Here is a 24675-nt window from a genome sequence, read left to right on the forward strand (position 1 = left end):
TGGGCATTAGTCAATACGTTGCCCTTGTAAGACTATCTACCATCCGTATCCGTTCCCCTTGCGACCACACGCTTCTCAAGTGCCCATATACACCACTGATCCAATCACTGAGAAAAAAGAGGGTGCGATTAACATTTTTCCTCAGAAATTTAACACTTTTTAGGTGTAAAAATATATAATATCAACATTTTTTAATGTTAATTTTACACTTTATGGGTAAAATTAACATGAACAAGGGTAACTTTAACCCCCAATGCACCTAAAAAGGGTAATATTTACACCGATTTCGGATCAATAATGCAGGGTAAAATTAACATTTCCGGAATGTTACTTTAACTTTTTTTCGGATTGCTCTCAGTGTTGGAATGAGAAGGATTTGCTAATGCGAGCTTTCTGCAGTTGCAAGTTCTTTGGCTCTGGATCAATTCAACTCTCTGTGACGTCATCAGTACCATGCTGCGCAAGTAGATGTCTCTGTTTTAAATCCCTGATGTTTACAATTTGCTCCGAGTGATTTTTCTTGGATTTCTGCTGCCCAAGTTGCATTTTCAGCAAGAAATCGTTGATGAATAATTTGCTGAGAGTGTTTAAAGTGTGCCCAAAGATGCCTTTTTATGCTGTGGCCAAAGGGAAGACGCCTGGAGTCTATAAAACTTGGTAAAGAAATGAAAATCTTCAATTTTTTGGTTATGTTTGCAAAGAAATTCTGGAAATTCTGATGATTTTCCCAGGGATGAATGCAAGGCAAATGTTAATGGATTCAGTGGGGCTCGATATAAGAAGTTTAGCACAGTGCCAGAGTGTCTTAAATTCATTGAGCAGGAAGGTGTCAGTGCTTCAACGTCTCAGAAGCCCAAAAAGAACAGTTGGAAGGGAAAGAGTTTAGCGGTGAGTGGAAGGTTTCTTGGGATTGTTCCTTCTTGATAAGGGAGACTTCCTTCCAGGATCTCTGTCCAAATCTCTTGCTGAATAGGGGAATTAAGAGAAAGCATTCAGATGTTGAAGATAGGGATGATGACTTTGTGGATGTTTGGACAGATGGAGCTTGTCCGGGAAATGGTAAAAATGCCACGTCAGCCGGGAGGGGAGTCTTTTTCGGAGATGATCATCCATGGTAGATCATTTTGTGAGGATTTTATGTCCTTTCTTAATTAAGTAAATTTCCAGGAATGTCGCTGAACGAGCCGATGGACCTCCGACAAATAACAGAGGAGAAATCCAAGCTTCCCGGCGAGCCATTGAGATTGCCAAGGAGAATGGTGTGAAGAAGCTGAGAATCAACACAGATTCTGATTTTCTGATAAAAAGCGTCAAGGATTACATGCCAAAATGGAAAGTAAATGGCTGGAAGACATCCACAAAAGCCGATGTGAAGAATAAGGATGACTTCCTGTTGCTGGACAAAGTTCTGGATGGGACAATTGAGGTTGAATGGAATAAAGTTCCAGGGCATGAGGGTGTTTATGGGAATGAAAAGGCTGATGAATTGGCTCGTTTGGGAGCTACAAAGCACGCAGAGTCTTGATAATAAAACAAATTCTAGTTGACTGAAATTCCCTTTAATTTATATACAAGTTAATTGATGGCGCTTCAGCGGAAGAGTGAGAGTCTTTTGCTGTTGGGAAGACGTCCTTCTCCATTACCCAGGCCCGATTGAATATCGTCAATGTTTGGAATACCCTTGATCTCGCCACGGGCAGCAACAGCAGCCTTCGATGACAAGAGTCTCTTGGCAAAGCGCATAATATCTTCCGATCGGATTTGTTCTGAAAATTGTTAAAATTAATTGTATTTTGTTTCTAATTAAATATTTTCCAGAAAAAGAAGTATTTTGTAAAGTTCCGCCCAAAATAGTTTTAGACCACGCCCCCTTAAAGTTCTTAATTTCGCTTGAAATTTGCAGCGAACAGAGCAAATCAGAACAATTAGACATCAGAAATTGCTTCGCTTTTTCTTACTTTTTGCTCTATACCTTTTGTTACTTTTTACCCCAAGTGGCCATTTTTAATAAAAGGATTTCTGGAGAATAACCTTTGTAAAATTCTAAAATGGATAGCAGATTCGTATTCAAAGAATCCAAATCATTTAGAAAATATTTACCAGTGCATCAATTTTGTAAAATAAGTAGATAAGGGAAGAGCACCCCGGATCGGAATGTTAAGAGACATGCTCAATAAATTAGTTGGAAATATAAGCCTCAAAATACTATTTGGTGTTTTTGTGTATGCGCTACTCGGAATATTAGTGATCCATTTCACTATATCTGTACATTTCATTTTTAAATTTTTACAGTAAATTAATAAAAAACAGATGTAATTGCAACTGTGTATGTTGCACCTCGGATCGTCACGAATTTAATCAAATGTCTCACGGAAAATTGGCTGTATAATTTAAATTTAAACTAATGCACTATATTCTTGTGAAATTTAAATGGTAAAAAGTAGCTAATAATTTTTAAAAAGTCATTTGAATTGGTGCAACAATATGGTAATAAGCTGACGAACCGAGGAACACTGCCGATCGCTAGTGCTCTTCCCTTAATAATTGATATCTTCTGCAAGGAAAATACTTCAAAAATAGAGCTAAAAATTTAGATATTTTTTATTTTCTAAATTCTTTGTTCGAATTTTAAGAAACTTACGACATTGAACAAGGTCTATGGAGGCTATCTATGGAAAAAAATTGAAGCTGCTATTTCTTTTATCTTGGAAGATATTGAATTTTGAAGTTTTTCGATTTGTGACTTTTTGCCCCATATCAAAAAGTTTGTTAGAGTTTATAAATATTTTAGTTACCAACAATTTCAAGTACACAGTAAAAAGGGTTGCAATGCGTCCCAAGCTCTGCAAAGTGTTCGAATTTGGGACTTAGATGGTATGGTATACCTCAAAGGTACTTTCGTATCATTTACCCATTTATCGGTTATCAACCCATTTAAACCGATTCCTAATCACTCAGAAGATCCCACAAAATATTTTTAAGAGAAATAGAATTGATTTTCGGCCAACAATTGCTTATTGGTTTATAACTTGATTATTAACGGTTCACAACTGATCGATCACTCAAAACATTACTCAAAATAGAGTAACGGCGTTATCACACTTGCACATTAAAATTTTAATGTGATTCACATTAATTGTCGCTTGTGAGCGTCCAAATATGTTATTTGTGTCTTTGAGTCACTTAATATTTGGGGTTTTTCTATTTATTGATAAAGAAGTGGACTTGGCCTGCAAAAATAAGTTTAAATTTACCTAAAGCATAAATATTTTTCACATTAAAAAATTAAAGAGAAAATCGCATTAATTTTTCACATTAATGCTATAAATCAAATTTTGCGGGCCAAGTCTACCTTTTTATCAACAAATAGATCAAATTTTGAATATAAAATGATTCAAACACACAAATTACACATTTGGACTCTCACCAGCGACAATTAATGTGAATCATATTAAAATTTTAATGTGCAAGTGTGATAACATAGTAAGATGGTGTAATTTGGAATCATATCTAATACTTGGAATTTTGAGATTTTCTCACTGTTTCAGATGGTCAAAGAGAAAAAGAAAATCACGAAGAAGTACAAGACTTTACACTCGAGCGTACTACTTGGTTGTTTTTTACTTTTGCAATCTAAAACGGTTAGGAAATCTTAAAGTTCTAAAGTAGACATGATTCCAGATACCACATCTTATCCTACACCTCAGGAGTAATATAACTCAATTTCGTATAAAAAATGGTTATCGGTTATGAATCTGTTCAGATTAGAACCACTTCAGTTTTATTGGAAATTCCAAGACCTTTCCAACGAGCCCAAAAGTGATTTTATTCTGATGAGCAATACGCTCTCTAGAGCCTTTTGAAACTTTGACCTTGGAAAACCGTTATTAAAAATAATTCAACGGGATTTTTGTATAAACACGAGTGTCCGCCTGGATAAACTCTGTAAAACATCCAAAAATTAAAAAAAAAATCTCACGACGCGTTTTCGAGCAATTCCAAAAAACATGGTTTTGGAAGAGAAATGGAGGGATTGGGGGAAAATGAGAGGCATGTTATAATGATCCTTGAGTCGACTTATGGGGGGTCCCCCAAAGTTCCAAAGCCGATATGTCTTACCGTTTGGCCTCGAGACAGCCGGATTTACAGATGGATAAACAACGTGACATTTCTCAGAAATCGTCCGAAACGTGAAAATTTTGGGAGTGGAAAAACCGGGAGATTGTTATATAGTCATATGTGAGATTCATAAGGGAATATGGGAGAAATATGAAGTGTTTGAAGGTAGCGTATGTGCGAACGATCAAAGCCTTCCCTTACTGCTTTCTCTGTGGAGTTCGAGCAGTTAAAAATAAGGTGAAATTTCCGCATTGAATATTTTTCGAAATAAAAGGATAATCGTTGTAATTTACCACTGTAAAAATTACTACGATTTATTGTAGTAAAAAATCATTTTTTCAAAACCATTTTTTTCCATTTTAGAAGGAATATAAAATAATTTTACCGTTACTTTGACGTTAATCATTTGAAATATTACTATGCTTTCCTTACAAGACATGATAATCGTAGTAATTTTTACAATGAAAAATTACTACGATTGCCGTTTTTATTTGTAGGACTTCAACTAGAAAAAATCAACTCCTTTTTACTGTGTCAAATAGTTCAAGTGGTAATCATTGTAAAATTCAATTTTTGGTTGAAAAATGACACTCCTAAGATCCATTAATCGTTGGAATGATAATCTTGTTGCTCTCATAACATGCAATAATCGTAGTAATTTTACAGTAAAAATTTACATCGATTATCGTTTTATTTTTGGGAACTAACCAAAAATGTTACAAATTCAGCGATAATCATTGTAAATTTGAACACTTAGACACGTCAATTGTTAGAAATATCACTATGGCAATAATATTACTCTCACGAGACACGATACTTGTTGTAATTTTTACATTGAAAAATTACAACGATTATCGTTTTCTTTTTGGCAATTGATTAAAAAAAAAACAAAGTCCTGTTTACTATGTCACATAATTTCAAGCGATAATTATCATACAATTTAGTTTTCGGTTGAAAAAACAAAACTTGTTGATTTGATGGAAATATTATATGATAATCATGTTACTCTCATGACATGACATACGAAAATATTCGTAATCGTAGTAGTTTTTACAATGAAAGCTGAGATTGTAAAGAATCTCAGGGAATTTTACAGCCAAAACTTGCTACGGTTATTGTTTTTATGAAATTTACCTAGAAAATTTTTATTCCTTTTTATTGTGTTTTCAATCGGATAATCATTGTAAAATTTAATTTTCGGTTGAAAAAAAAAGAACTCTCCTACAAGAATCGTTGAAAGTACGATAATACTGTTACTCTTGTAACACAAGATAATCGTAGTAATTTTTACATAGGTAATTGCAACGATTCAACTAGGAAATTTTTTTTCAACTTCTTTTTACCGTGTCAATTAATCTTAAAATTAATTGAAAAATGAATTCTGAATTTCAATATATTCAATACACATGATAATCGTAGTAATTCTTTCTACACTCACAAGAAATATATGAGAAGTTTCTGCTAAAAAGAGGCGTGGCCTAATATTATTTCAAGTATAATTTTGACACTTACCGATTTCCCGGATAAAGTCCTCGGGACGCTTCCTGTGACCTGTGGATAGAACTTGTCGGCCAATGTCCTCAAAGACAACCGGCCTGGCTTCCAGATTCATCAGTAGCATTGACTGGAGTTGTGTCTTGGCCCGGCGCAGCTCTTGCTCTCCGGGAGCTGTGGCCATTGTGACTAGCTCCTTCGTCAGGACTTCGACCATGCCACGGACGTGCGATGGAGGAGCACTGGCGTGAATGCAGAACAGCCCGGTGTCGTTGTAGGCATGATTGAAGGCTGTTGCGCTGTACATCCAGTGGAATCTGATCGAAGGAAGATGAAGTCACGGACTTGCAGGGATACTCTGGAATGGTCAATCCCACTCACCTGTTCAGGACATTTGTGTAGAGTCTCGTGTACATTCCCTTTCCTGGACCTCCGGCTGAAAAAGATCCTCCACCGCCCATCATGATGTTGAGAACGCAGGCAGGGATGAAGTCTGGATCTCTGTGAGAGCATCCTTCCAGCCCAATGACCACATGAGCCAATTCAGGAAGTCCTGCAGCTGCATAGATTGGAATCTCGCATTCCTCCAGCTTCGAGCCTCCTGTGTACAGAGCCAGCGAAGTATCTGCTGCACTGGGGCCCCTTGTCTTGGTATTTTCCGTCTCCCACGTCGCTGGAGTGTCCACAAAGTATTTTTCAACATACCTGACCAGGTCATCATGAGGCACTCCAACTCCTGCCACTACCATCCTCGACGGAGTGTGATGGAGCTTCAAGTAGCTCAGCAGGGTATTCCTGTCGATGACACTGGCATTGGGCTCTGGGCAGAGCTTGGGGAAGCCCAGGGTATTTTCTCTGTAGGCTGCAGCATGAATCATGTCTGTCAGAATGAGATCTTGTTCAGGACGCATCTTCAGAGACTCCAGTTCAAACAGAATCGTCTGTCGGGCTATATCAATCTCATCCATCTGCAGACTAGGCCTCAGGACAACATCCGCCAAGATCCTGGTGATACTCTCCAGGCCACGACTGTCCACAGAGGCTGCATAGATGAAGGTATCGCGACTACTCTGACAATCACAGATTCCACCGTGTCTCTCCAATTCCTTCAGGATATTATCCTTGTCCGGATAGTTTTCCGTGGACTGGAAAGCCAATTTCTCCAGAAAATGTGACACTCCCTTCGGATAGGCCACTTCATACCTCGCCCCAGAGTCTATTACCACCCCAATGGTGCAGAACTGCCCGAATCTGCTCTCTGAGGCCACTCTCAGGCCATTGGACAAGGTGGTAACGTGAGTGGTGTTCTGTTCCGGAGTCACTGTAGCGTACTGCACTTCCTGCAGATTTTCCACGGGCTCTGACAAAGGCGGCAGCGGCGTGACAATCTTCCGGGAGGGAATATTTACAGTAGAACCTCCGCCACTGGCACTCCCAGCATTTGGAGGATCTCCAGACCCGTCTTGGGAGGATCTCGTGGTAAAACTTTTCCATAGTCTGCAACAAAAAAAATTAATTGTACTTAATGACCGGAAAAAACGCATTTTCCGGAGGATACTCACCGTGGTCTGTTGATCAGGACACCTCTTGTGAGAGCTGAAAGGTTGAGCCGAAGGGACATGGTGCTGTTGCTTCTAGGATATTTTTACAATTGAGAAAATGCTGAAGAAATCATGCGAAATTATCACGAAAAAACCGTCCCGGAAAATGTCGCATGTGTCAAGGTGCCATAAAAGGCTAAACTGATTGCCGGTGTCTATGATTCTTCTGGTTGCCATGTTAGACTTAGGGGTCAATTCAGAGATTCAGCTAATTACTGATTACACATTAATAAATCTCGCTCCTTGGAAATTACAAGGGGCCAACTCACTTTTTCGCGATTTTGAGGTTTTAATGCACTCAGATAGAGAATTTAATAAAACTTCAGATGATATGAGTCAATAAATTTCGTTATTAGAGAAGTTTTTCAAAATTTTACTCTTTATGATTGCTTGCGCGGTTTTGCTTGAAGTCAAGGGGCACAAAATGGATTTATCGTTTAAATTTTCGTGAAACAAGGGACTAACTCAAGCAAGTTGATCCCTTGTCATTCTAATTTCATGAAAATTTGCGCATCATTTAGAACGACAAAGAGCTAACTCATAAAAAAATATATTTTGAAAGATAAAAATACGTAGTTAAGTCAAGTCATATCATGTTCAATCATGTTTGTATGATCACCACTGAATTCTTATTTTTTGTACACCCTAATAATTCCATTTTGTATTTAAAATCTTGAAGACTCATTAGAGTTGAGAATAAATTAAAAGAAGTTGACACTTTTATTGCCTTCTGCACTTGGACAAGTTAAAAGGGAGAAATTCAGAGAACCCATTAATGAATCACAAGGAAATGGTGATCTCATTATTTTTACTATTGAATCACAAAGATCTTGAGCAGTGGCTCAAAAGTTATATAAGATGTAAAAACACAATTTTGGATAGAATAAAGTGGACATCGAGAGAAGCAAGAAGTCTTCTTTATTTCTCAACATTCTGATTTCCCCGCTCGGAAATCATAATTGTATGTTTCGATGTTTATAATAATGCTCATACAAATATAAAAGAATTAAATTGTTTTTATTAACATACTTAATTGAGATAATTATTTATACAAAGTTGATTGAATCTTTCATGCTGTCTCCTGAAAAATGGCTCAGAATGAGTTGGCCCCTTGTAATTTCCAAGGAGCGATCTGAATTCCAATTCAGACATCCTAACTGATTACTGGTTTAGCTGATTAAAAAAGTCTCCAAAAAGCTCCTATGTTGTTTTCGTATTCAGACACATCGTAATCAGCAAATTACACTGATTAGCCGCTGATTTATTCTCGACCACCTCTCGCGGTGGCCGATAAACTGATTTAAGTTAATTTGACATTTATGAAAATGTAGTGATTTGTATCATATTTTCCCGGCTATTTTTTTTTTTTGAAAAATTATGTAAATAAGGTGATTGTATTTTTATTATTTTTATTTTTTCTGTCATTTTTTTATCCATAAAACAATATTTTGTGGCAAAGGGCCACTGAAACTGCGATTAGAAAATAACTCTGAAGAACTCGATATTATTTTTTTCGAATATTGAAATTATGAAACGAATACTAAAATTCCTTATTTATGTTTTTGCCTTCCGTATTCCAAATCATGAAAGCTTTATTTCCAGGATGTGATTGATTTCTTGGACTCCAGTTTGTTGATATATTTCCATTCAGAAGTTTTTTTTTCTAGCACGCATGTCTCGGATGATTTTCCAACTTGAAGAATATGAAACCCTGTCGTGGTTTCTTGTGATGGTTTTCAATTTCGAAGCCGATTATAAGAATATGAACAAAGAGTTTTCGGGAACAGTAATTCGTCTTCCGAAAGCCTCCTCTCTATCCAAGACTTGCTCTTGCCTTGCTCTAACATCGATGTGAATAATTGTTGACAAAGTGAGAGGTTATACAATATTTAACTTTGAGAGACCTTGTATATTTAAGGTTTGTGATGCAGATAAATGAAGATTTTCACACTACATATTCTGTATCAAGCATAAAATGTTGAATGATAAAGGAATTGATCAATATAATGATACAAAATTGCGAAATTTTAGTTCATTATTCTATAAATTTTACGAAAATGACAGACCCCTTTGAGAAATTTTGAATTCCCGTCAAACTGCAAACTCTCCACACTGATTTGCGATAATCAGTACCCATTAGGAGCTTTTTTTGAGAAAGCTCATAACCTGTGAATAGCCACGCAATCGAATAAACGTCAAAATAAGTTTGTCCGCGTAGAGTTTCTCCATTGACGTACGATTTTCATTTGACGTTTGTTCGGTTTCAAACGTTTCTTGCTTACCTCTGCTTTATAACTTTATCCAGAACATTTTTTATTATCTAAACGAGAAATGTGCTTTACAAGTTATTTTCCAAAAGCTGTTTTTAGCAAGAAAATTCTTGGAAAATTCTTTGGCAAAAAAGAGTTGAACCGAACTTTGCCGCGTAGGTGTCACACAGCAAAACGAGTGCAAAAGTGGCGGAGAGTATTTTGTATTTATTAAACTCCAGAGAAATTTAGGCCTTAAAAACACATTTGTGATGCTGGGAATTCTTCCAAAAATCATTTAATGCAGAGGCGAGCAAGAACCGTTGAAACCGAATAAACGTCAAATGAAACATAATGTTAATAGTCAAAACACTACTAGAACAAACTTATATTGACGTTTATTCGGTTTGAACGGTTCTTGCACACCTCTGAAATGTCTTCCTATCAGAATTGTGCTGCTTTAGAAATTGTATGCAGTCTAATTAGAACCATGGATTTCGGATGGGCCTTTTCGCCATGTGCAATGTTGGAATTATTTGTTTTTTTTGCCAATTGGAATGTAAGTCGACGAAAAATTATATCTCCCGAAGGAGAAATATTTTAAAAACAAGGATTAAAATTTCAATATTTTTTCTTTTCTATATTCCTTGCTCGAATTCCTTAAAACATTTGACGTTTATTGAAGTTCATGAAGGATTTTCTTCATAAAAAATAAAAATTTGAAGTCTCGGTCTCTTTTCTCTTGGAAGCTGGAAGATATCGAATTTCAAATTTTTTTTATTTGACAAATGATTAATTAATTCTTTATTGTACATGGGCCTACTGGCCATTTTGTACATGATAAATGTGAAATAAATAGGGTGCCTGAGTCCACTTCAATAAAACCTAAACCTAAGCTACTTGACATTTTGCTCCCTATGAAGTTTATTCAAATATCTTACAAAAATGGTTCGAAAATACTGGTAGGGGGAAGTGGGGCACTTTTGAAAGTGGGGCACCTTTGAAATTGGAATTTTTCACCTATTTTTAAATAAAATTGAGCCTTATCGTGATATAATTTAGCTTCTCAATCTGTTTGTGCAGCTAAATTACATCACAAGGCTCAATTTTATTTAAAAATAGGTGAAAAATCCCAATTTCAAAGGTGCCCCAGTTTCAAAGGTGCCCCACTTCCCCCTAGATAAAGTTTTGAACAAAAAAAGTAAATTAATCTGTAATTTAAAGAAAAAGGTATAGAAAAGAAAAGGATTGTTTTTTATTTGACAAATTTTGCTCCAGTTTTCCATATAAACTAAATTATTTATTGAGTTTATATGTATTGAGCAAAACAACTAAATTTTAAAGTTGATCCAATTCAATTTTGCCCCACTTCCCCCTAATTTCAGCTGAAATAGGATTTTTTTTTTTGACTTTTAAATTAGGAATTTGGATATTTTATTCAACATGGTGGATAGTGAAATATTTCTTTGGATATTACAATAAATTGTTATGTAGCAAATATCGCAGGAAATTTATAAATAATTAAAAACTTATGAAGATCGAAGTCAGTCAAAACAATTTTCTTACAAAGTACTTTCTGGCTCGATTGCAATAGCTGTGAGATTGTAAAAGGGCGCCTTAGACTATTGCGTCACGGATGAAACGTCAGATTTTATAGTGCAAAAATTCCGTGAAAGATGGCTGCTGAAGGAAGTGCTGAGAAAAATACCGTGAATATCCTGGCTGAGACAGGAGAGAGGATTGATTTCCAGCTAGATGACTCGGACTTGCAGGACTGCATTGATAATCCTTTAGATATTGCTGATCTGCAGCGAGTGATTGAGCAGGGGACGTCGTTTAGTGACAAGGCCTTTCCGGACGATGTTACGTCCTCTGAAAAGGTCTTCCCGGACACCAAGGCGGAGCAGCTGAATGGGTAACAAGATCAATAATTCACTTCATTAGCTATTTTGGTGCATTTATCTGGTATTTTTCCATGTTGTTTTGCCCACTGTGCTGGGCTATTTTGTTCGAAAAAAAAAACAAACTGGATGTGATCCTCCCCATTCCGATGCAACGATATCACTGATCTTTCGTGATAATTCCCATCTTTCTGACCACAAATTCTTGTTAATCAGTTACATGGAGCATACAATCCTTCCTGATGAAATATCCCTCTGTATACGACCCGGAGCTAAACACAAACTCAGCGGAGAGCCCTCGCATGCGACGATTACAATCGAGGTACTTTGCATTTCGTGAGTGTTTTCCTTCCTTCTCGCCACCCAAAATCTCTAATTGCCATCATCCACCCACATTCTAAAATCCTCATTAATTGTGTCAGATAATCATTTACCAGAAATTTTGTGAGTTTGTGTCGTCTTTTGCTTTTTTTCGCTTTTTTAAAACAGCTTCTTCCATCCCTTTATTGTCTGCCTCAGCACTTATCACAAGAAGCATATCATATCGCTGTGTGGAGCTATATTATTCATTCTAATGACTCTGTAGATGTACTGGCCATAAATCATCCCAGAGTGTTTCATCTTAGTGCCGAGAGGAAGATGTCTAATCAAATATAAGCTGGTTTTTATCCATATTTCTCTCACAATTGCATCTTCAATTCGTTCACTTCCATATACAGAACAGATTTGTCCCAAATATGATGACGCATTTACAATTATTAATTTTATAATAGTTTTTTTTAAGATTTTGAAAATTGGAATTAGAAAAAAAAATAATGGTAAAAAATTATACGATATTTTTTCCGAGAATAAAATAAAAACAGACTTAAAAACAGTGTTAGCCCTATTGAAAAGAATTCCTATGTCTCCAGCACACCTTTTAGATCAAGAAAATTTTCTGAAATCTAAATTCAGATCCTTTCTTTCTTAAATGGTTTGCTTTGCTTGTTCCTTTGGCATTCAAAATTAGATTGAACGAGATTGAATTTATTCTGATGTTCAAAAGAAGAAGAAGAAGAAGAATGTTACAAAGTGGGATAGACATATGCAAAACGTTTGAGAAAGAAAGGGATGTGAATTTCGATTTCAAGTAACTTACCTGATTTAAAATGTGTGCCGGAACGGAACCATTAGAATCTAACGGTTTCGGCACACCTTTTTGATCAGTAAAATTTCATGAAATTTAGATTCATATTCACTTCCTTTTTAAACGTTTTGTAAGTCTACCACAATCTTTCGCACTCAAAATTAATTAGAAATAAATTGAATTTATTGTGATATTTAAAAGAAGAAGAGTAGAAGAAAAGTTTGAGATAGATATATTGGCTCCGTTCAGTAATGGCCTTTCGAAGAGACAAAGTCGCTCTAAAAAACCAAGCCAAACTTATGCCCTAGACACACTTATGACTAAAGTCCAGAGGCGACTAAGCTAGTTCATAGCCAAGTCAGTTCCTGACACACTACAATCCAATTTTCGATAATACAGGATTTTTTTGTGTTTTCCGGCAGTTAATTTAATATGAGTGGAAACTGATAATGACAATTGGTATATTGGTATTGAATTGACTAACAAATTTACAAAACATGATCTTAATTCTCTTTCTATTCCTCTCCTATTCCTCCACACCCATGTTTTTAAGTTATCTTGAAATTGATACCAGGTTACTTATTATTAAATATATTTTAAAGATAAGGTATTTTCAATTGGATTGGGGTGAGATTAGTTTTATTTGAAAGGCCTTGAACTCCCGGATAAGTTTGAATGAATTTTATACGATTATAAATCGCAAACCAAACAGTAGCGACACCCATGCCTAAATTAACGTTAAGGATAAGGTTAAGGATAAGTGCTTTCCAAAAACTTATTGGTGAGCCTTTAAACTTGAATTCGAAATTCGATATTTTCCAAAGTAAACGAGATCGAGGCTTTTAATTTTCTCCATAGAACTTCTTAATAGTTTAAAACATTTTGTTGAGCACACACTGATCAATTTTTATGAACTTTTTTTCATTTTTTTTTCATCAGTCAGTCTTCTCAAAATTATTTGGATACGCTGATAAAGAATTCGATGTTCATGTAACAAAAATATACAGTAGACTCTCCCAAATTCGGGCATTTGGGACCGAAATGTCAACCGAATTTGAGACAAATTCGGGCAACAAATTAAAGAGCCGAATTAGCGAGAGTCTACTGTACACTTCAGTTACATTAACTCGGCTTATTTCGTCTCCAGTTCGCCTTTTTTGCTTGCTCTAAATCAGAGACTTCTGTCGTTTAACATAACGTTTGGTTAACGACTTGTCATATTTCTCGTCAAGATAGAGTGAAATGGTCTAGTGCAAATTATAGAGGAATAATTTTCGGCCAATATTCCGAAAGACAAAATCTCGATAGTGAAGATCCTGAAAAGCCAAAATCCTGAACGACAAAATCTCGAAAAATCAAGATCCCTATAAGAGACAAAATCCCGATATACAAAATTCAGAAAAACTAAGATTTCCAAAAGCCAAAATCCTGGAATTCGAAGTGCCGAACGCCAAGATCCCTAAGACCAAAATTTCGAAAACCAAAATTCTGAAAGTCAAAATCCCGAAAACCCAAAATCTCGAGAGCCAAAATTCCGAAAGCCAAGATCTCGAAAAGTCAAGATTCTGAAGCAACAAAATCTCGAAAACCAAAATCTCAAAAACCTGAAATCTTGAACGTCAAAATCGCTAAAAGCTAAATTCATGAAAACCAAAATTCTAAAAAAGGCTAAAAAGCCAAAATTTCGACGTAAAAATTCCGAAAATTTAAAGTTCGAGGACGCCAAATTCCCGAAAACTAAAAATTCCGAACGCTAGAATCTCGAATGAGCAAAATCCTGAAAGGGACAAAATTATACGGAGGATAATGTATAGAATAATTTCTCAAAAGACAGAAAATTTCCTTTCGCCTCCAACAAGTGGGAGTGCAATCGTTGGAGTAGGGTAGAGTCAGCCCTTTTGGCCACCTAAAGTAAAATCACATTGTAAGGCAATTATGAGTTTATTTAGAACAGGAAAATGGATCTTATTTCGTGACCCCTAATCTAACGAATCAGAAAACCATATTTGATTTTGTATCGACTTGATTAATTCTAAGTTATTGAAAGAAATTCTCGACAAGGTAAACAATCACTAAAAGAACATGGGATTCTTAAGAAACTTGTTAATATTAAGAGAAATTGTTTTGCATTATTTCCAAAAGTCCATTTTTTAATTAACTAAATTTTATTGTGATATCATCATTAACAAGATTTTCTAATAAATTAAATGAAAATCGGATGTGGCTAAAAGAGTTTACTTTTTTCGGCTGTGTAAGTACTTTTGGCCATTCATTTTCCCCATTTTCCCATACATTTTACACATGGCGCACCTCGCGGATTTCAGTAAAACCAATCGTGACTTTTGAGTGACTTTTACATCAAATAGAAAATGTGCAAAAGGTCGTTTAAAATACTCTAATAATCGCATGAAATTGGTGTTAAACAAAAATAGGACTTGTGCTGTGTATGGCCAAAAGTGCTTACAAAGTGGCCAAAAGTACTGAAACATGCATAGTTGCATAAAATGAATTTTTTACCAAAATATCCAAAAAAATTGGGAATTCTCTTGGATTATTAGGAAGAAACGACTTTAAGGTATCTTTGTACTAAATTTCATTTTATTTAAGTGAAGATTATAAAAATTACAAGCACATGAAACCTTAAAATGGCCAAAAGTACTTACTCCACCCTAGCTATGACACATAAGAATTCGAGATTGTGGCATTCAGGATTTTGGGTTTCGGATTTTGCATGAAATGTGGAGTTAGCTAAGAATTGGGACACTTTAGAACAGGAAGGGAGAGATATAAAGATTTACTTGTGAAGAAAGGGATTTAATATGACCTATTCGGGATTTTGATACATTCGGAATTTCGGTTTTCCGGATTTCGGGCCATTGGTGATTTTGGCTGTTTTGAATATCAATTCATTCGGGATATTTGGCCTTTTTGGGATTTTGGATTTCGGGATTTTGGCTTTCGGGATTTTGACATCCGGAACTTTAACCGGATATATGGCTCTTTTTCAAAAGCCATATCAATAATTAAAGATTGTGTGTTTTTTTTAAAGTTCTTATGCCAGATAAGGTAAAATGGTACAACATCAATCAAATTAAAATTAAAAATCCTAAAAATCCAATATTGAACGCAATTGTAAGGGTTCCATTTACTCAAAATTAGACCACGCCCTCTATAAGACTTTTATAAAGAAGCGAAATGTATTGTTCAAATTTAAGGAGTGAGAAATGTCATCTAAACCCCCCAAATGTTCAAATTTGAGGAACTAAAATTTTTGCAAGGTTAATGCACATCATTTTTGAGACAAATCTGTACGATAGAGTTGAACTGGAAGCATTTATTGTTATTCATCTCAGCCTCTCTAGGCAAATTAACGCGGAAATAATAAGCGTGGAGAAAAGCTTTTGAAAATGAAGATGGATGGGCGTGTGTAATATTTTCAAAATCTATTTTAGGGCTCCGAACCGCACATCTTGGCGCGATATCGTTGCAACTACGACAGTTGCTCGAGAAGCTACAGCACTGTGGGCAACTTGAGGACACACCTAAAGACGCACAGAGGTAAGTTTTTTTTTAATTTTTTTTATTTGTATTTTCTGCAATATTAAAAGTTTTTTGAAAATATTTTAAAAACACGCTTACGATGTTAGAGATCTTAAAATGGTAATTACGAGAAGAAGTGCTTTTAGCGGGCTTTTTGGGGGACAGAAAGGGGTTTTAGTGTTGATATTTTTGGTTTGCAGGGGAATATCGGTTTAAGTGTACACAGGAAGGATGTGGTAAGGCTTTTCTCACTTCCTACAGCCTTAAGATTCACATTCGTGTGCACACGAAGGTGAAACCGTATGAATGTCCTGAGGGGGGATGTGAGAAGTCATTCAATACGCGATACCGCCTCAGGGCGCATCTTCGGCTGCACAATGGGGAAACGGTCAATTGTACAATGTGCCATAAGTTTTTTACGACTCTCAGTGATCTTAAGAAGCACATGAGGACCCATACGCAAGAGAGACCGTACAAATGTGCTGAGAATGGATGTGGGAAGGCTTTTATTGCTTCCCATCATCTCAAAACACATATCCGGATCCATACAGGAGAGCGTCCGTATTCATGTCGCGAAGATAATTGCACAAAGGCATTCAGTACGGCTCATAGCTTAAAGTCTCACGTGAAGACGCATAAAAAGTACAATCAGGTGAAGAAGGAAGTTGCACCAGGTGAGGAAATAGTCAAGGGGAGAAGCTGTGAAAAATCTCCGGAGAAATCCGACCCAAAAAGTGAGGTTAAATCCACGGAGAAGAATGCAGAATCCTCTGAACAATTCAATTTGGAGACATCAAAAGCAATTGAAATGGCCATAGCTAATGAAATTGAGATCCCATCCCCATGGATAGATGTCTCAGAGCTAGCTTCGAAGCCCATTATGCCAGCTGTTCCGGTCACTCCAGCCTGCATGGCCCTGCCGACTGGAGTAACTTCCTACGTTGATCTTCCCTTCAATATCGCCTCAGCGGACACGGATTTCATCGATTCTTCCTTTGAGAGTGAACAAATGTCCTTTGAGCAACTCTTTGGGTCTCCAGGCAAGGACAAGGGGACTCGGGAGGGTGTCGATACGGATACCGGAACTATGGATATTGGTACAAATTTCTCTCCTTTACCCACGGATTTGGGCAATAAGCAGCAAATTGAGGCTGAAGCTCTGCTCAATGAGATCTTCTTTGAGACACTAAATACACCAACATCAAATCTGCCCAGCCAGGGAAAGATTATGATGTCTGAACAATTTGAAAATATGCAGAATAATGTGGAGTTTCCGGAAACTGTCACGGGGACCAGTGCTGAAATGTTAATGGTCAGGACGGCTTCGGTTCTTGGAAATGGGAACAATACCAGGGCTCTTCAGGTAAGGTTTCTGATAAGACTCAGAGATTTGTAACTAAATACGTGAGCAATTGAATTTGATTGATTTATCTTACCATCAAACAATCGCCATGAGATAAAGAATTAACCCATTTGAACAATGTACTAGAAAAACTAAGTGTGAAATATTCTGAAGGTGATTTTCTTGAAGGTCATTGATTCTTTACATTATTTTACTTTAAATTACATTTATTTACATTGTGTAACTATCAAAGAAAAGACTTTGTCTCCTAAAATCCAAATCAGAAAAGAAAATGAAGGAAAATATTACCAAAATCGACGTTGAGTCAAAGTTTCCATTTATAAATTCGTGCGCAAACTATCCATAAAATATTCGAGTTCAAATTGTTTTTTAAGTGATTAATGCACGTTGATTCGATTATCAGAGTTTATACTTGCTATCATGCCTATTTTTATTTTTTTTTAAATGAATTTATAATAAAAATCAAATGCAAAGATACCCTTACAGAAATCACAAAAATGCCAAGAAAACGGTTCAGATATTTGAAACAAAGTTTTCACATGTAAAAAGGGTGAGAAACATTCGCAGTTTCTACTTGACAAATTAATTTCACTTAAGGTTTATACTTCAGTCGAGATGATTTTCGCTTAGCGGGAACTCAGGAGTCGCTGTTGAGCAGAAATTTTTTAATGTGCAAAGTCCAAAAAGTAGTGTAACAATTTTGGTGACTAGTTCTTTCCCAAAAATTTGCACACCTGAGTGTAGTGTAAGGTCTGAAATTGTAGAAGTCAACGTGAGAGAGTGCTCCGAGAGAGAGAAATAGATCCTCTTGGAGGGGGTTGAGAGCGCGGCTATAAAAGAGCGAAGGATGCTGTCAATTTCCTCTTTGCCGCCTAGCCGTCTACGGATTAGTTAGTCAAGTCAGTGTCGCAATAAAAGCTTTTTCCTCAAGCCACAGTGTTTACTTCCGGTTCTTATAAGAACGCGTGTCCACTTGAAATACGTCACTGAGGAAGGAGGAAACCCCCTCCGAAACGTCGGTTTTATGAGAAAATAAAGAAGAAGGAGCCTAAGGTGAAATCCGTGTTCATTTCTTTATCTATCCAATCTATTGAACGAAAATCATATAAGAAATTTCTTCAGTTTTTTGGAAAATGCAAAGGTATTGGAAAACATTAACAAAATTGTTGGTAAAAATACAAATAAAAAACCAGTGGTAAGCCCAGATAAGCCTATGGTAGCAGAGTTTTTACAGGTGACCTCGAAATGCGTACAACTTGGGGTGCTTGCAACTTGGAATACGTGAAAATTTGATTGTCAGTTGAATTTTGGGGGTAAAGAATTGTGTCGAGCAAACAATTCTCAAACCACCGAAATAGAATTTTCACGAATTCCAAGTTGCAAGCACCCCGAGTTGTGCACGCATTTCTAGGTTACCTGTAAAGAATCTCTGCTACCATAAGTTTATCTGGGCTTATCACTGGTCATTTTCTATCTTAAGCAGTCTGAGTGTAGAAGGCCAACAAAAGAAAAAAAAAGTTCATTGAAATCGGTTAATAAACATTCGATCTCAGATACAATATATAAACCAAAATTTCATCGAAATCGATTCATAAACACCGAAAATATGGTCCGGTCAAGACATTTTCGATTATGGCTGGGGTCAGGGAACATAGAGGGAGGAGTGCGACCCACAGTTGGAAAGGTTTCGACCTCAGATACAACATACTAAAATTTAAAGAAAAAGCATAGTCTAGTTTTCGAAATATTCGAAATCGAAATTTCGAAAATCGATTTTTCGATTAATCGGTCTTTCGATTAAATCGGATGAATTTGGGGTGCCGTAAAGAGTTTTATTATTCCACGAAAGCTTTTCCGCGAAAGCTGAAAAACGTTGAGCAAAAATTTGCGAAAGGCATACGGGAAAGGTTTGAACAAATTCCACAATTTCCTTCTGACATTGAGGCTGAATGGGCATGCTTCCAAACAGCCATTCGGCCTCGGCTACAGAAGCTTGTGGCGTTAAGCGCATTAATGTGACGAACAACATGAAACGGTCATCTTGGTGGGGAAAACCGGGAGTAAAAGAAGCCGTTGCGTTGGAGTGAAAAAGAAGGCTTACAAGTTGTACATGCAACGTAAAGATTCTGAGTCTCTTGATCGTTACGTTGAAGCGCGAAGGGCTGCAAAGCTCGCAGTTAAAGCCGTTAAAGAGGAGGTGTGGAAAAAGTTCAGTGAAAAGCTGGAACTCGACTACAGGATGGCAAACAAAACTTTCTGGCAAACAGTCCAAAGACTCCGAAGGAAGAAGATCAATTCAATCCAAGGAGTAACATCCAAGAAAGGAAATCTTTTGACCAAAGAGGAAGAGGTCTTAAATCGCTGGAAAGAGTACTTCTCAGAATTGCTCAATCCTCAACAAGGCACTGATGATGACGTACCCACGATAAAAGGCAGGGAAGAGAGTAGTCCCTTCAGAGAGTAAAATCCTGTATGCGATCAGTAAATTGAAGGATGGAAAGGCTGCAGGAATTGACGAAATACGTCTCGAAATGCTATAAAGCGTCTGAAACGCGAAGATTTGTTGACAAAAGTGGTCTCCGGGGGATTGATTGTGGAAATTGGGGGGGGGGGGGTTGGGTGTTGAAAAAATCGAGGGAAAATATACTGCTCTCTCCATGGAGTTCGAGCAGTAATAAATAATAATAATGGTGGCACAACGTGTTCCATAGAGTAACTTAGGTCTTCTCGCAAGGGGAGTTCGGGACATCCATTATTATTTTTCATATAAAGGGATGGGGTTGTCAGTCTCATGCACCGTGAAATCAAGTGCAGTGAAGCTCACTGGATGCAATTCGAACATCTTTAACGTCAGAAAATTTCCTGGTGACCTAAAGGGGATTCGAACCCGGAACACTTGCATCATAGAGCGACTGTTCTACCACTTGATCTATTGCATTGAGTGCGACAGTTTCAGAAAGAAAAGGGATGTTTAAGCTTTCCCGAAAACCGCTTGTTGATATCTCTTTCCTTTCTCTCTCTTGAAGCTTTTTTACTCCGGACGAGGCGCACGGGACGGCCGTCCACGAAAATCGATTTTTGGCGCATATGATATTCGTGATTTATGAATGCCCAAAATGTATATAAATCCAAAATTTGGGCCCGATCTGTCGAGGGTGGATTTCACCTGAAACCACAAATTGTAACGATTGTAAAGAAACTGAAATATTTTGGGGAAAAATTGCTGATTCCTGCAACACTTTTCTTATTTTCCTTAACAATCGTTCTCATTAACGAAACCCAAAATTTTATTCGTACGAATATGATGGCCTAGGACTAAACCGCAAATGCATGATATCATGAAACACAAGAACTTTCTAGAACATTTGAACGTCGTAGAAACAATACAAAGGACGCCTAAGGGCCCAAATAGACCCAGGCTGATCCTCGAGAATATTTAGCATATAAAATTTGACAGTAAAGTTTTATCCTGAACTTTCATACACTGAGAGCTTAGGAACATTGATTAGAAGCCCTTTGCATAAATTTGCTTTACCTAATCCTTTATTACTGTATTTTACAGGCTAAATATTCTCAAGGATCAGCCTTAGTCTATTTAGGCCCTAAGTCATAGAAACCAATTTACATGACACATAACCTCACATATTTCAATTTCTACTGAACCGATTTTGACAATCACTTCAGCACAATTCTTGTTAATTATTTAAAGTCGGTTTGGTGCTTAATATCTCTGAAAATTTCGCATAATAAATCTATTTCTCTCATTCGATAAGAAGAATTATTCTATAATTTGAGGTTATGTGTGACCTAACCTCGAAAAGGAGTGTCATTCATCACTTGAAATTTCTAAATTTAGTCGAAAACGCAATTTTCTTGTTTAATTAAAAAAAATCATTAATATTTTTATTTCACTATTAAAAAACAGATGGTTTTTGTGGTTAGATTGTTTTTTTTTTTTAAATTTAAAGGACTTATGGATTGCTCTAAGAAAAACTTGCAGGGCTGATAAAGGGATTTATGAACCTTTCTCCCATTTTATGTAATGTAAATTTAACAATTTGAGATAATGATCTAACCTCAAATTAAAATTAACCTCAAACTCTGTGTTGAATGAGAAAAGTCCGCCCCTGATTTAGAAACTGTAAACTTTGTATCAAATCTTCCCAATTTTAAGTTGAATCTACAAAATGCTGGGTTTTTTTTTACTTTTATTTCTATCTCAGTCCAGACTTTTAGATAATTACTTATCTCATGGCGAGAGATAAATGCTATCAAAACACAGCTGCTTTTGAGGATTGATTGTTAATTGTTTTATTTGATGCGGGAACGATGATTGTTCTGTAGGACATTACGGCTGATGCTGATATCTGTCGATGCACCAATTGTACTTGTGACCATCAATCTGGTGGTTGTCAGGGTGGATGTGGTCCCAATAATCCCTGTAGATCCCCTGAAAATCCCCAAATCATCACAGATACAAATAATAATGCCCCAGAAGTGGATAAAGGTGTCCCTCAGAGTGTCTCTGTGGACGCAAATCCGGGCAATTCGTCATCCTGCAAATGCTCGTCGCCAAATGAAGGATTGGCCAATGGTTGCTGTGTAGTCATTTGCCTGAAGACACTCGAGTCACTGAGAAATATGATCTTTCAGAAGAATAGCCTGATAACTTGTGGTGGATCATCCATGTTCACGAGTTAAAGGGGGAAGCATAAGTAGCAGATGCATATGCCGCCGCTTGAACTGTTTTTGCATCGCATATTTTTGATGAAAAAAAAAATATGGCCAAGAAATGAAGCTTTTAATGAGTGAGTAAATTTTGCTTTAATTTATTTTAATGCACCAATTTCTCTTTCAAGTAAAAATGAAAAGTATATTACACCAGTTTCTGCCAAAGACTAAAACACGTAACTCAAAGAAACTCAATCCAAATTTACATTTTACCCGGAAATGGCAATGATTATTATATTTTTTAAAATTGAAAAATTTTCAATGAAGTATTTTGATGATTTTTGCAATTTATTTTTTTTTTTTAGAAAATTTTGTACAAAAAATGACTAAAACATCAGCTTTGTGCTTTATTCACGTTTAAAAAAATATTTAGAGAGAACTTTGAAAGTTTCCAAAGCTTTCAAAGCTTTAGCCAATTAGCGAACGGAACAAGGCTAAAATATTTGGCGAGATCAAATATTTAGTTAGATGTGAATAATGCATGAAGATTAATCAAATAAGTTTTCTTTGCATTAACTACAAAATCAACTCACAGTTTTGTGTCAACCTGTGTCTTCTCTTATTCGTGAATTGTGCATATTTTAATTAAAATGCAATTAGATATGGAGAGAGTGCCATAAATTGAAAAAGCAGGCTTTAGGTGGTTGAACTAGTCAAAAGAAATATGTCAATAAAAAAAGAAAAAACAAAGCAAAAAAAATAGAGCAAAGATTTGTTTTTGAGCAATTGTTAATTACCTCAAAATGCAAGATTTATAGTATCATGGTTTATTAAGCAATAAGATTGAAATAAAGCATTTCGCACAATTTACTTGGTTTGTTTCAACTTCCACTGCGAGATTTTTAAATCCATGCTCTATTTTCACGCCCAAGGACTTCCTTCTTAGCGACAACTATTTTTAGCATGTCTCAGGATGAGTAGAATTCTTCCGTGCAGGATAAGTTTAGCTATTTGTTCATCGCTCGACGAGAGCCAGGAGACAGGGAGAAGAAAGGTAAATGTTACATATTAAAGGGTAGAATAATTCAATAGAGAAACAGGGAAAGTGGATTGTTTAATTGAAGGGTGAAAGCGTAGGAGAGGGTTTTCAGGCTTCGATTATATTCTGGCTTCGAACACTTCATATTTTTCCCATATTCTAACTGTGTTATCACACTTGCACATTAAAATTTTAATATGATTCACATTAATTGTCGCTGGTGGAGAGTCCAAATATGTTATTTGTGTGTTTGAATCATTCAAAATTTGATCTATATGTTGATAAAAAGGTAGACTTGGCCCGCAAAATTTGATATAAATTGATTTATAGCATCAATGCGAAAAATTAATGCGATTTTCTCTTTAATTTTTCAATGTGAAAAATATTTATGCTTTAGGTAAATTTAAACTTATTTTTGCAAGCCGTCCACTTCTTTATCAATAAATAGAAAAACCCCAAATATTAAGTGACTCAAAGACACAAATAACATATTTGGACACTCACAAGCGACAATTAATGTGAATCTCATTAAAATTTTAATGTGCAAGTGTGATAACGCCGTAATAATAATAATAATTTATTGCCAACCTCCTTTTTTCCGTCTGCCGCCGACTTCAAAACCGACTTCACCGGGAATCAGTGGCGCAATAGGCAAGACCGTTGGCTCTTGGGCGGATCGATTCCCCAGCTCGATTCACTGTTGTGAGTTCGAGTCCCGCCCGGTGCAAAGATCTGAATGTTTAGAAAGAGACATTTTCACAATGGTCTACAATGGACTTAGCAGATTCTTCCAACACGGGATATGACATTATTGTAAAAATGATTACCTTGTAATAAATATCTCGATACGATTATTAATAATAATAACCGGGTAAGACGGTAGAAAATCCCGGATCACTAGTCGTATAAGCCGCTGATATTATTACAATAAGTGACATAACAAAATAACTATAACAGTGTAAAACAAATTAAAGTAGCATTAACAAATTATAAAAAAAATACACCAAACATTGACAGTCATCGTGGCGAAAAATGGATAGGAGATCAGCAGCTGGACTCCGTGAAGGAGTTCGTGTTGCTGCCGACGAGTCAAAAAGAAACTATAGAATGGGGTAAAATATATATAATATAAAAGACGATTTAACTAAAATGCAAAAGGAATTGTAATAAACACATTAATAGGGAAACAACGAGGGAAAATAGAATATCATTTACGTAAAGAAAGCATAGAAAAAGGGATTTCATTAAATTCATAAGGAAGTAGTATTTAAAAATTATGAGGCAACTTAGCGAATCAGTTATAGAGCAAAAGACACTTTAAAAGCATATGGGATTGGGAGAGGCAAAGCGAGCGATTAGGCGCCCCGCTGCCAGAGGGTCCTAGGGCCAAAGCCCCCCGTCGCCACCGAACAGCAGACAAACCCGGCTGCATCCCGGCACTCCCAGACCTCAGAGTGGACCATAATGATCTCAACTCCACACAGGTGTGGGCAGAGGAGAGGCATAAGGCCCGGAGGAGATCCCACAAAGTAGAAGGCATCAAAAGGGGCTCTGGTTGTACACCTAACATTA

The 24675-nt window shown here is 36.4% G+C and overlaps 3 protein-coding genes across 5 annotated transcripts; 2 read left to right on the forward strand and 1 right to left on the reverse strand.

Moving 5' to 3' along the window:
• Window positions 1–1823, forward strand: LOC129810094 (ribonuclease H1-like). 3 transcript variants are annotated; one of them, XM_055860355.1, is made up of 5 exons: window positions 1–268; window positions 359–657; window positions 732–888; window positions 945–1114; window positions 1168–1823. In XM_055860355.1, the coding sequence occupies exons 2-5, from the start codon at window positions 566–568 to the stop codon at window positions 1523–1525; spliced, it is 777 nt and encodes a 258-aa protein (XP_055716330.1). In that variant the 5' UTR covers window positions 1–268; window positions 359–565; the 3' UTR covers window positions 1526–1823. The 3 variants fall into 3 exon arrangements, with proteins under 3 accessions (XP_055716330.1, XP_055716329.1, XP_055716331.1); XM_055860356.1 differs by having other exon boundaries at window positions 2–122; XM_055860354.1 differs by having other exon boundaries at window positions 1–657.
• On the reverse strand, window positions 1546–7352 carry LOC129810092 (mitochondrial-processing peptidase subunit alpha). The gene is made up of 4 exons (XM_055860353.1): window positions 7176–7352; window positions 5995–7110; window positions 5632–5930; window positions 1546–1766 (listed from the first exon to the last, which is right to left on the reverse strand). Exons 1-4 carry the CDS (start codon window positions 7232–7234, stop codon window positions 1591–1593), a joined length of 1650 nt encoding a protein of 549 aa, XP_055716328.1. The 5' UTR covers window positions 7235–7352; the 3' UTR covers window positions 1546–1590.
• A 3749-nt stretch (window positions 7353–11101) lies between these two features.
• Window positions 11102–22934, forward strand: LOC129810095 (zinc finger X-linked protein ZXDB). The gene is made up of 5 exons (XM_055860357.1): window positions 11102–11378; window positions 11581–11686; window positions 15943–16048; window positions 16231–17393; window positions 21738–22934. The coding sequence occupies exons 1-5, from the start codon at window positions 11140–11142 to the stop codon at window positions 22092–22094; spliced, it is 1971 nt and encodes a 656-aa protein (XP_055716332.1). The 5' UTR covers window positions 11102–11139; the 3' UTR covers window positions 22095–22934.
• Window positions 22935–24675: the final 1741 nt, after the last annotated feature.

The sequence above is a fragment of the Phlebotomus papatasi genome, chromosome 1, assembly GCF_024763615.1.
Source record: "Phlebotomus papatasi isolate M1 chromosome 1, Ppap_2.1, whole genome shotgun sequence".
Lineage (NCBI taxonomy): Eukaryota > Metazoa > Arthropoda > Insecta > Diptera > Psychodidae > Phlebotomus > Phlebotomus papatasi.

Coding starts and splice junctions, on each gene's coding strand:
- LOC129810094 (XM_055860354.1), top strand. CDS start 566: ATGAATAATTTGCTGAGAGTGTTTAAAGTGTGCCCAAAGATGCCTTTT. Junction 658..731: donor CCTGGAGTCTATAAAACTTG/GTAAAGAAATGA, acceptor TGATTTTCCCAG/GGATGAATGCAAGGCAAATG. Junction 1,115..1,167: donor TTCGGAGATGATCATCCATG/GTAGATCATTTT, acceptor GTAAATTTCCAG/GAATGTCGCTGAACGAGCCG.
- LOC129810095 (XM_055860357.1), top strand. CDS start 11,140: ATGGCTGCTGAAGGAAGTGCTGAGAAAAATACCGTGAATATCCTGGCT. Junction 11,687..15,942: donor ATGCGACGATTACAATCGAG/GTACTTTGCATT, acceptor AATCTATTTTAG/GGCTCCGAACCGCACATCTT. Junction 17,394..21,737: donor ACAATACCAGGGCTCTTCAG/GTAAGGTTTCTG, acceptor ATTGTTCTGTAG/GACATTACGGCTGATGCTGA.
- LOC129810092 (XM_055860353.1), bottom strand. CDS start 7,234: ATGTCCCTTCGGCTCAACCTTTCAGCTCTCACAAGAGGTGTCCTGATC. Junction 7,111..7,175: donor GTCCTGATCAACAGACCACG/GTGAGTATCCTC, acceptor TTTTTGTTGCAG/ACTATGGAAAAGTTTTACCA. Junction 5,931..5,994: donor TACACAAATGTCCTGAACAG/GTGAGTGGGATT, acceptor TCCTTCGATCAG/ATTCCACTGGATGTACAGCG.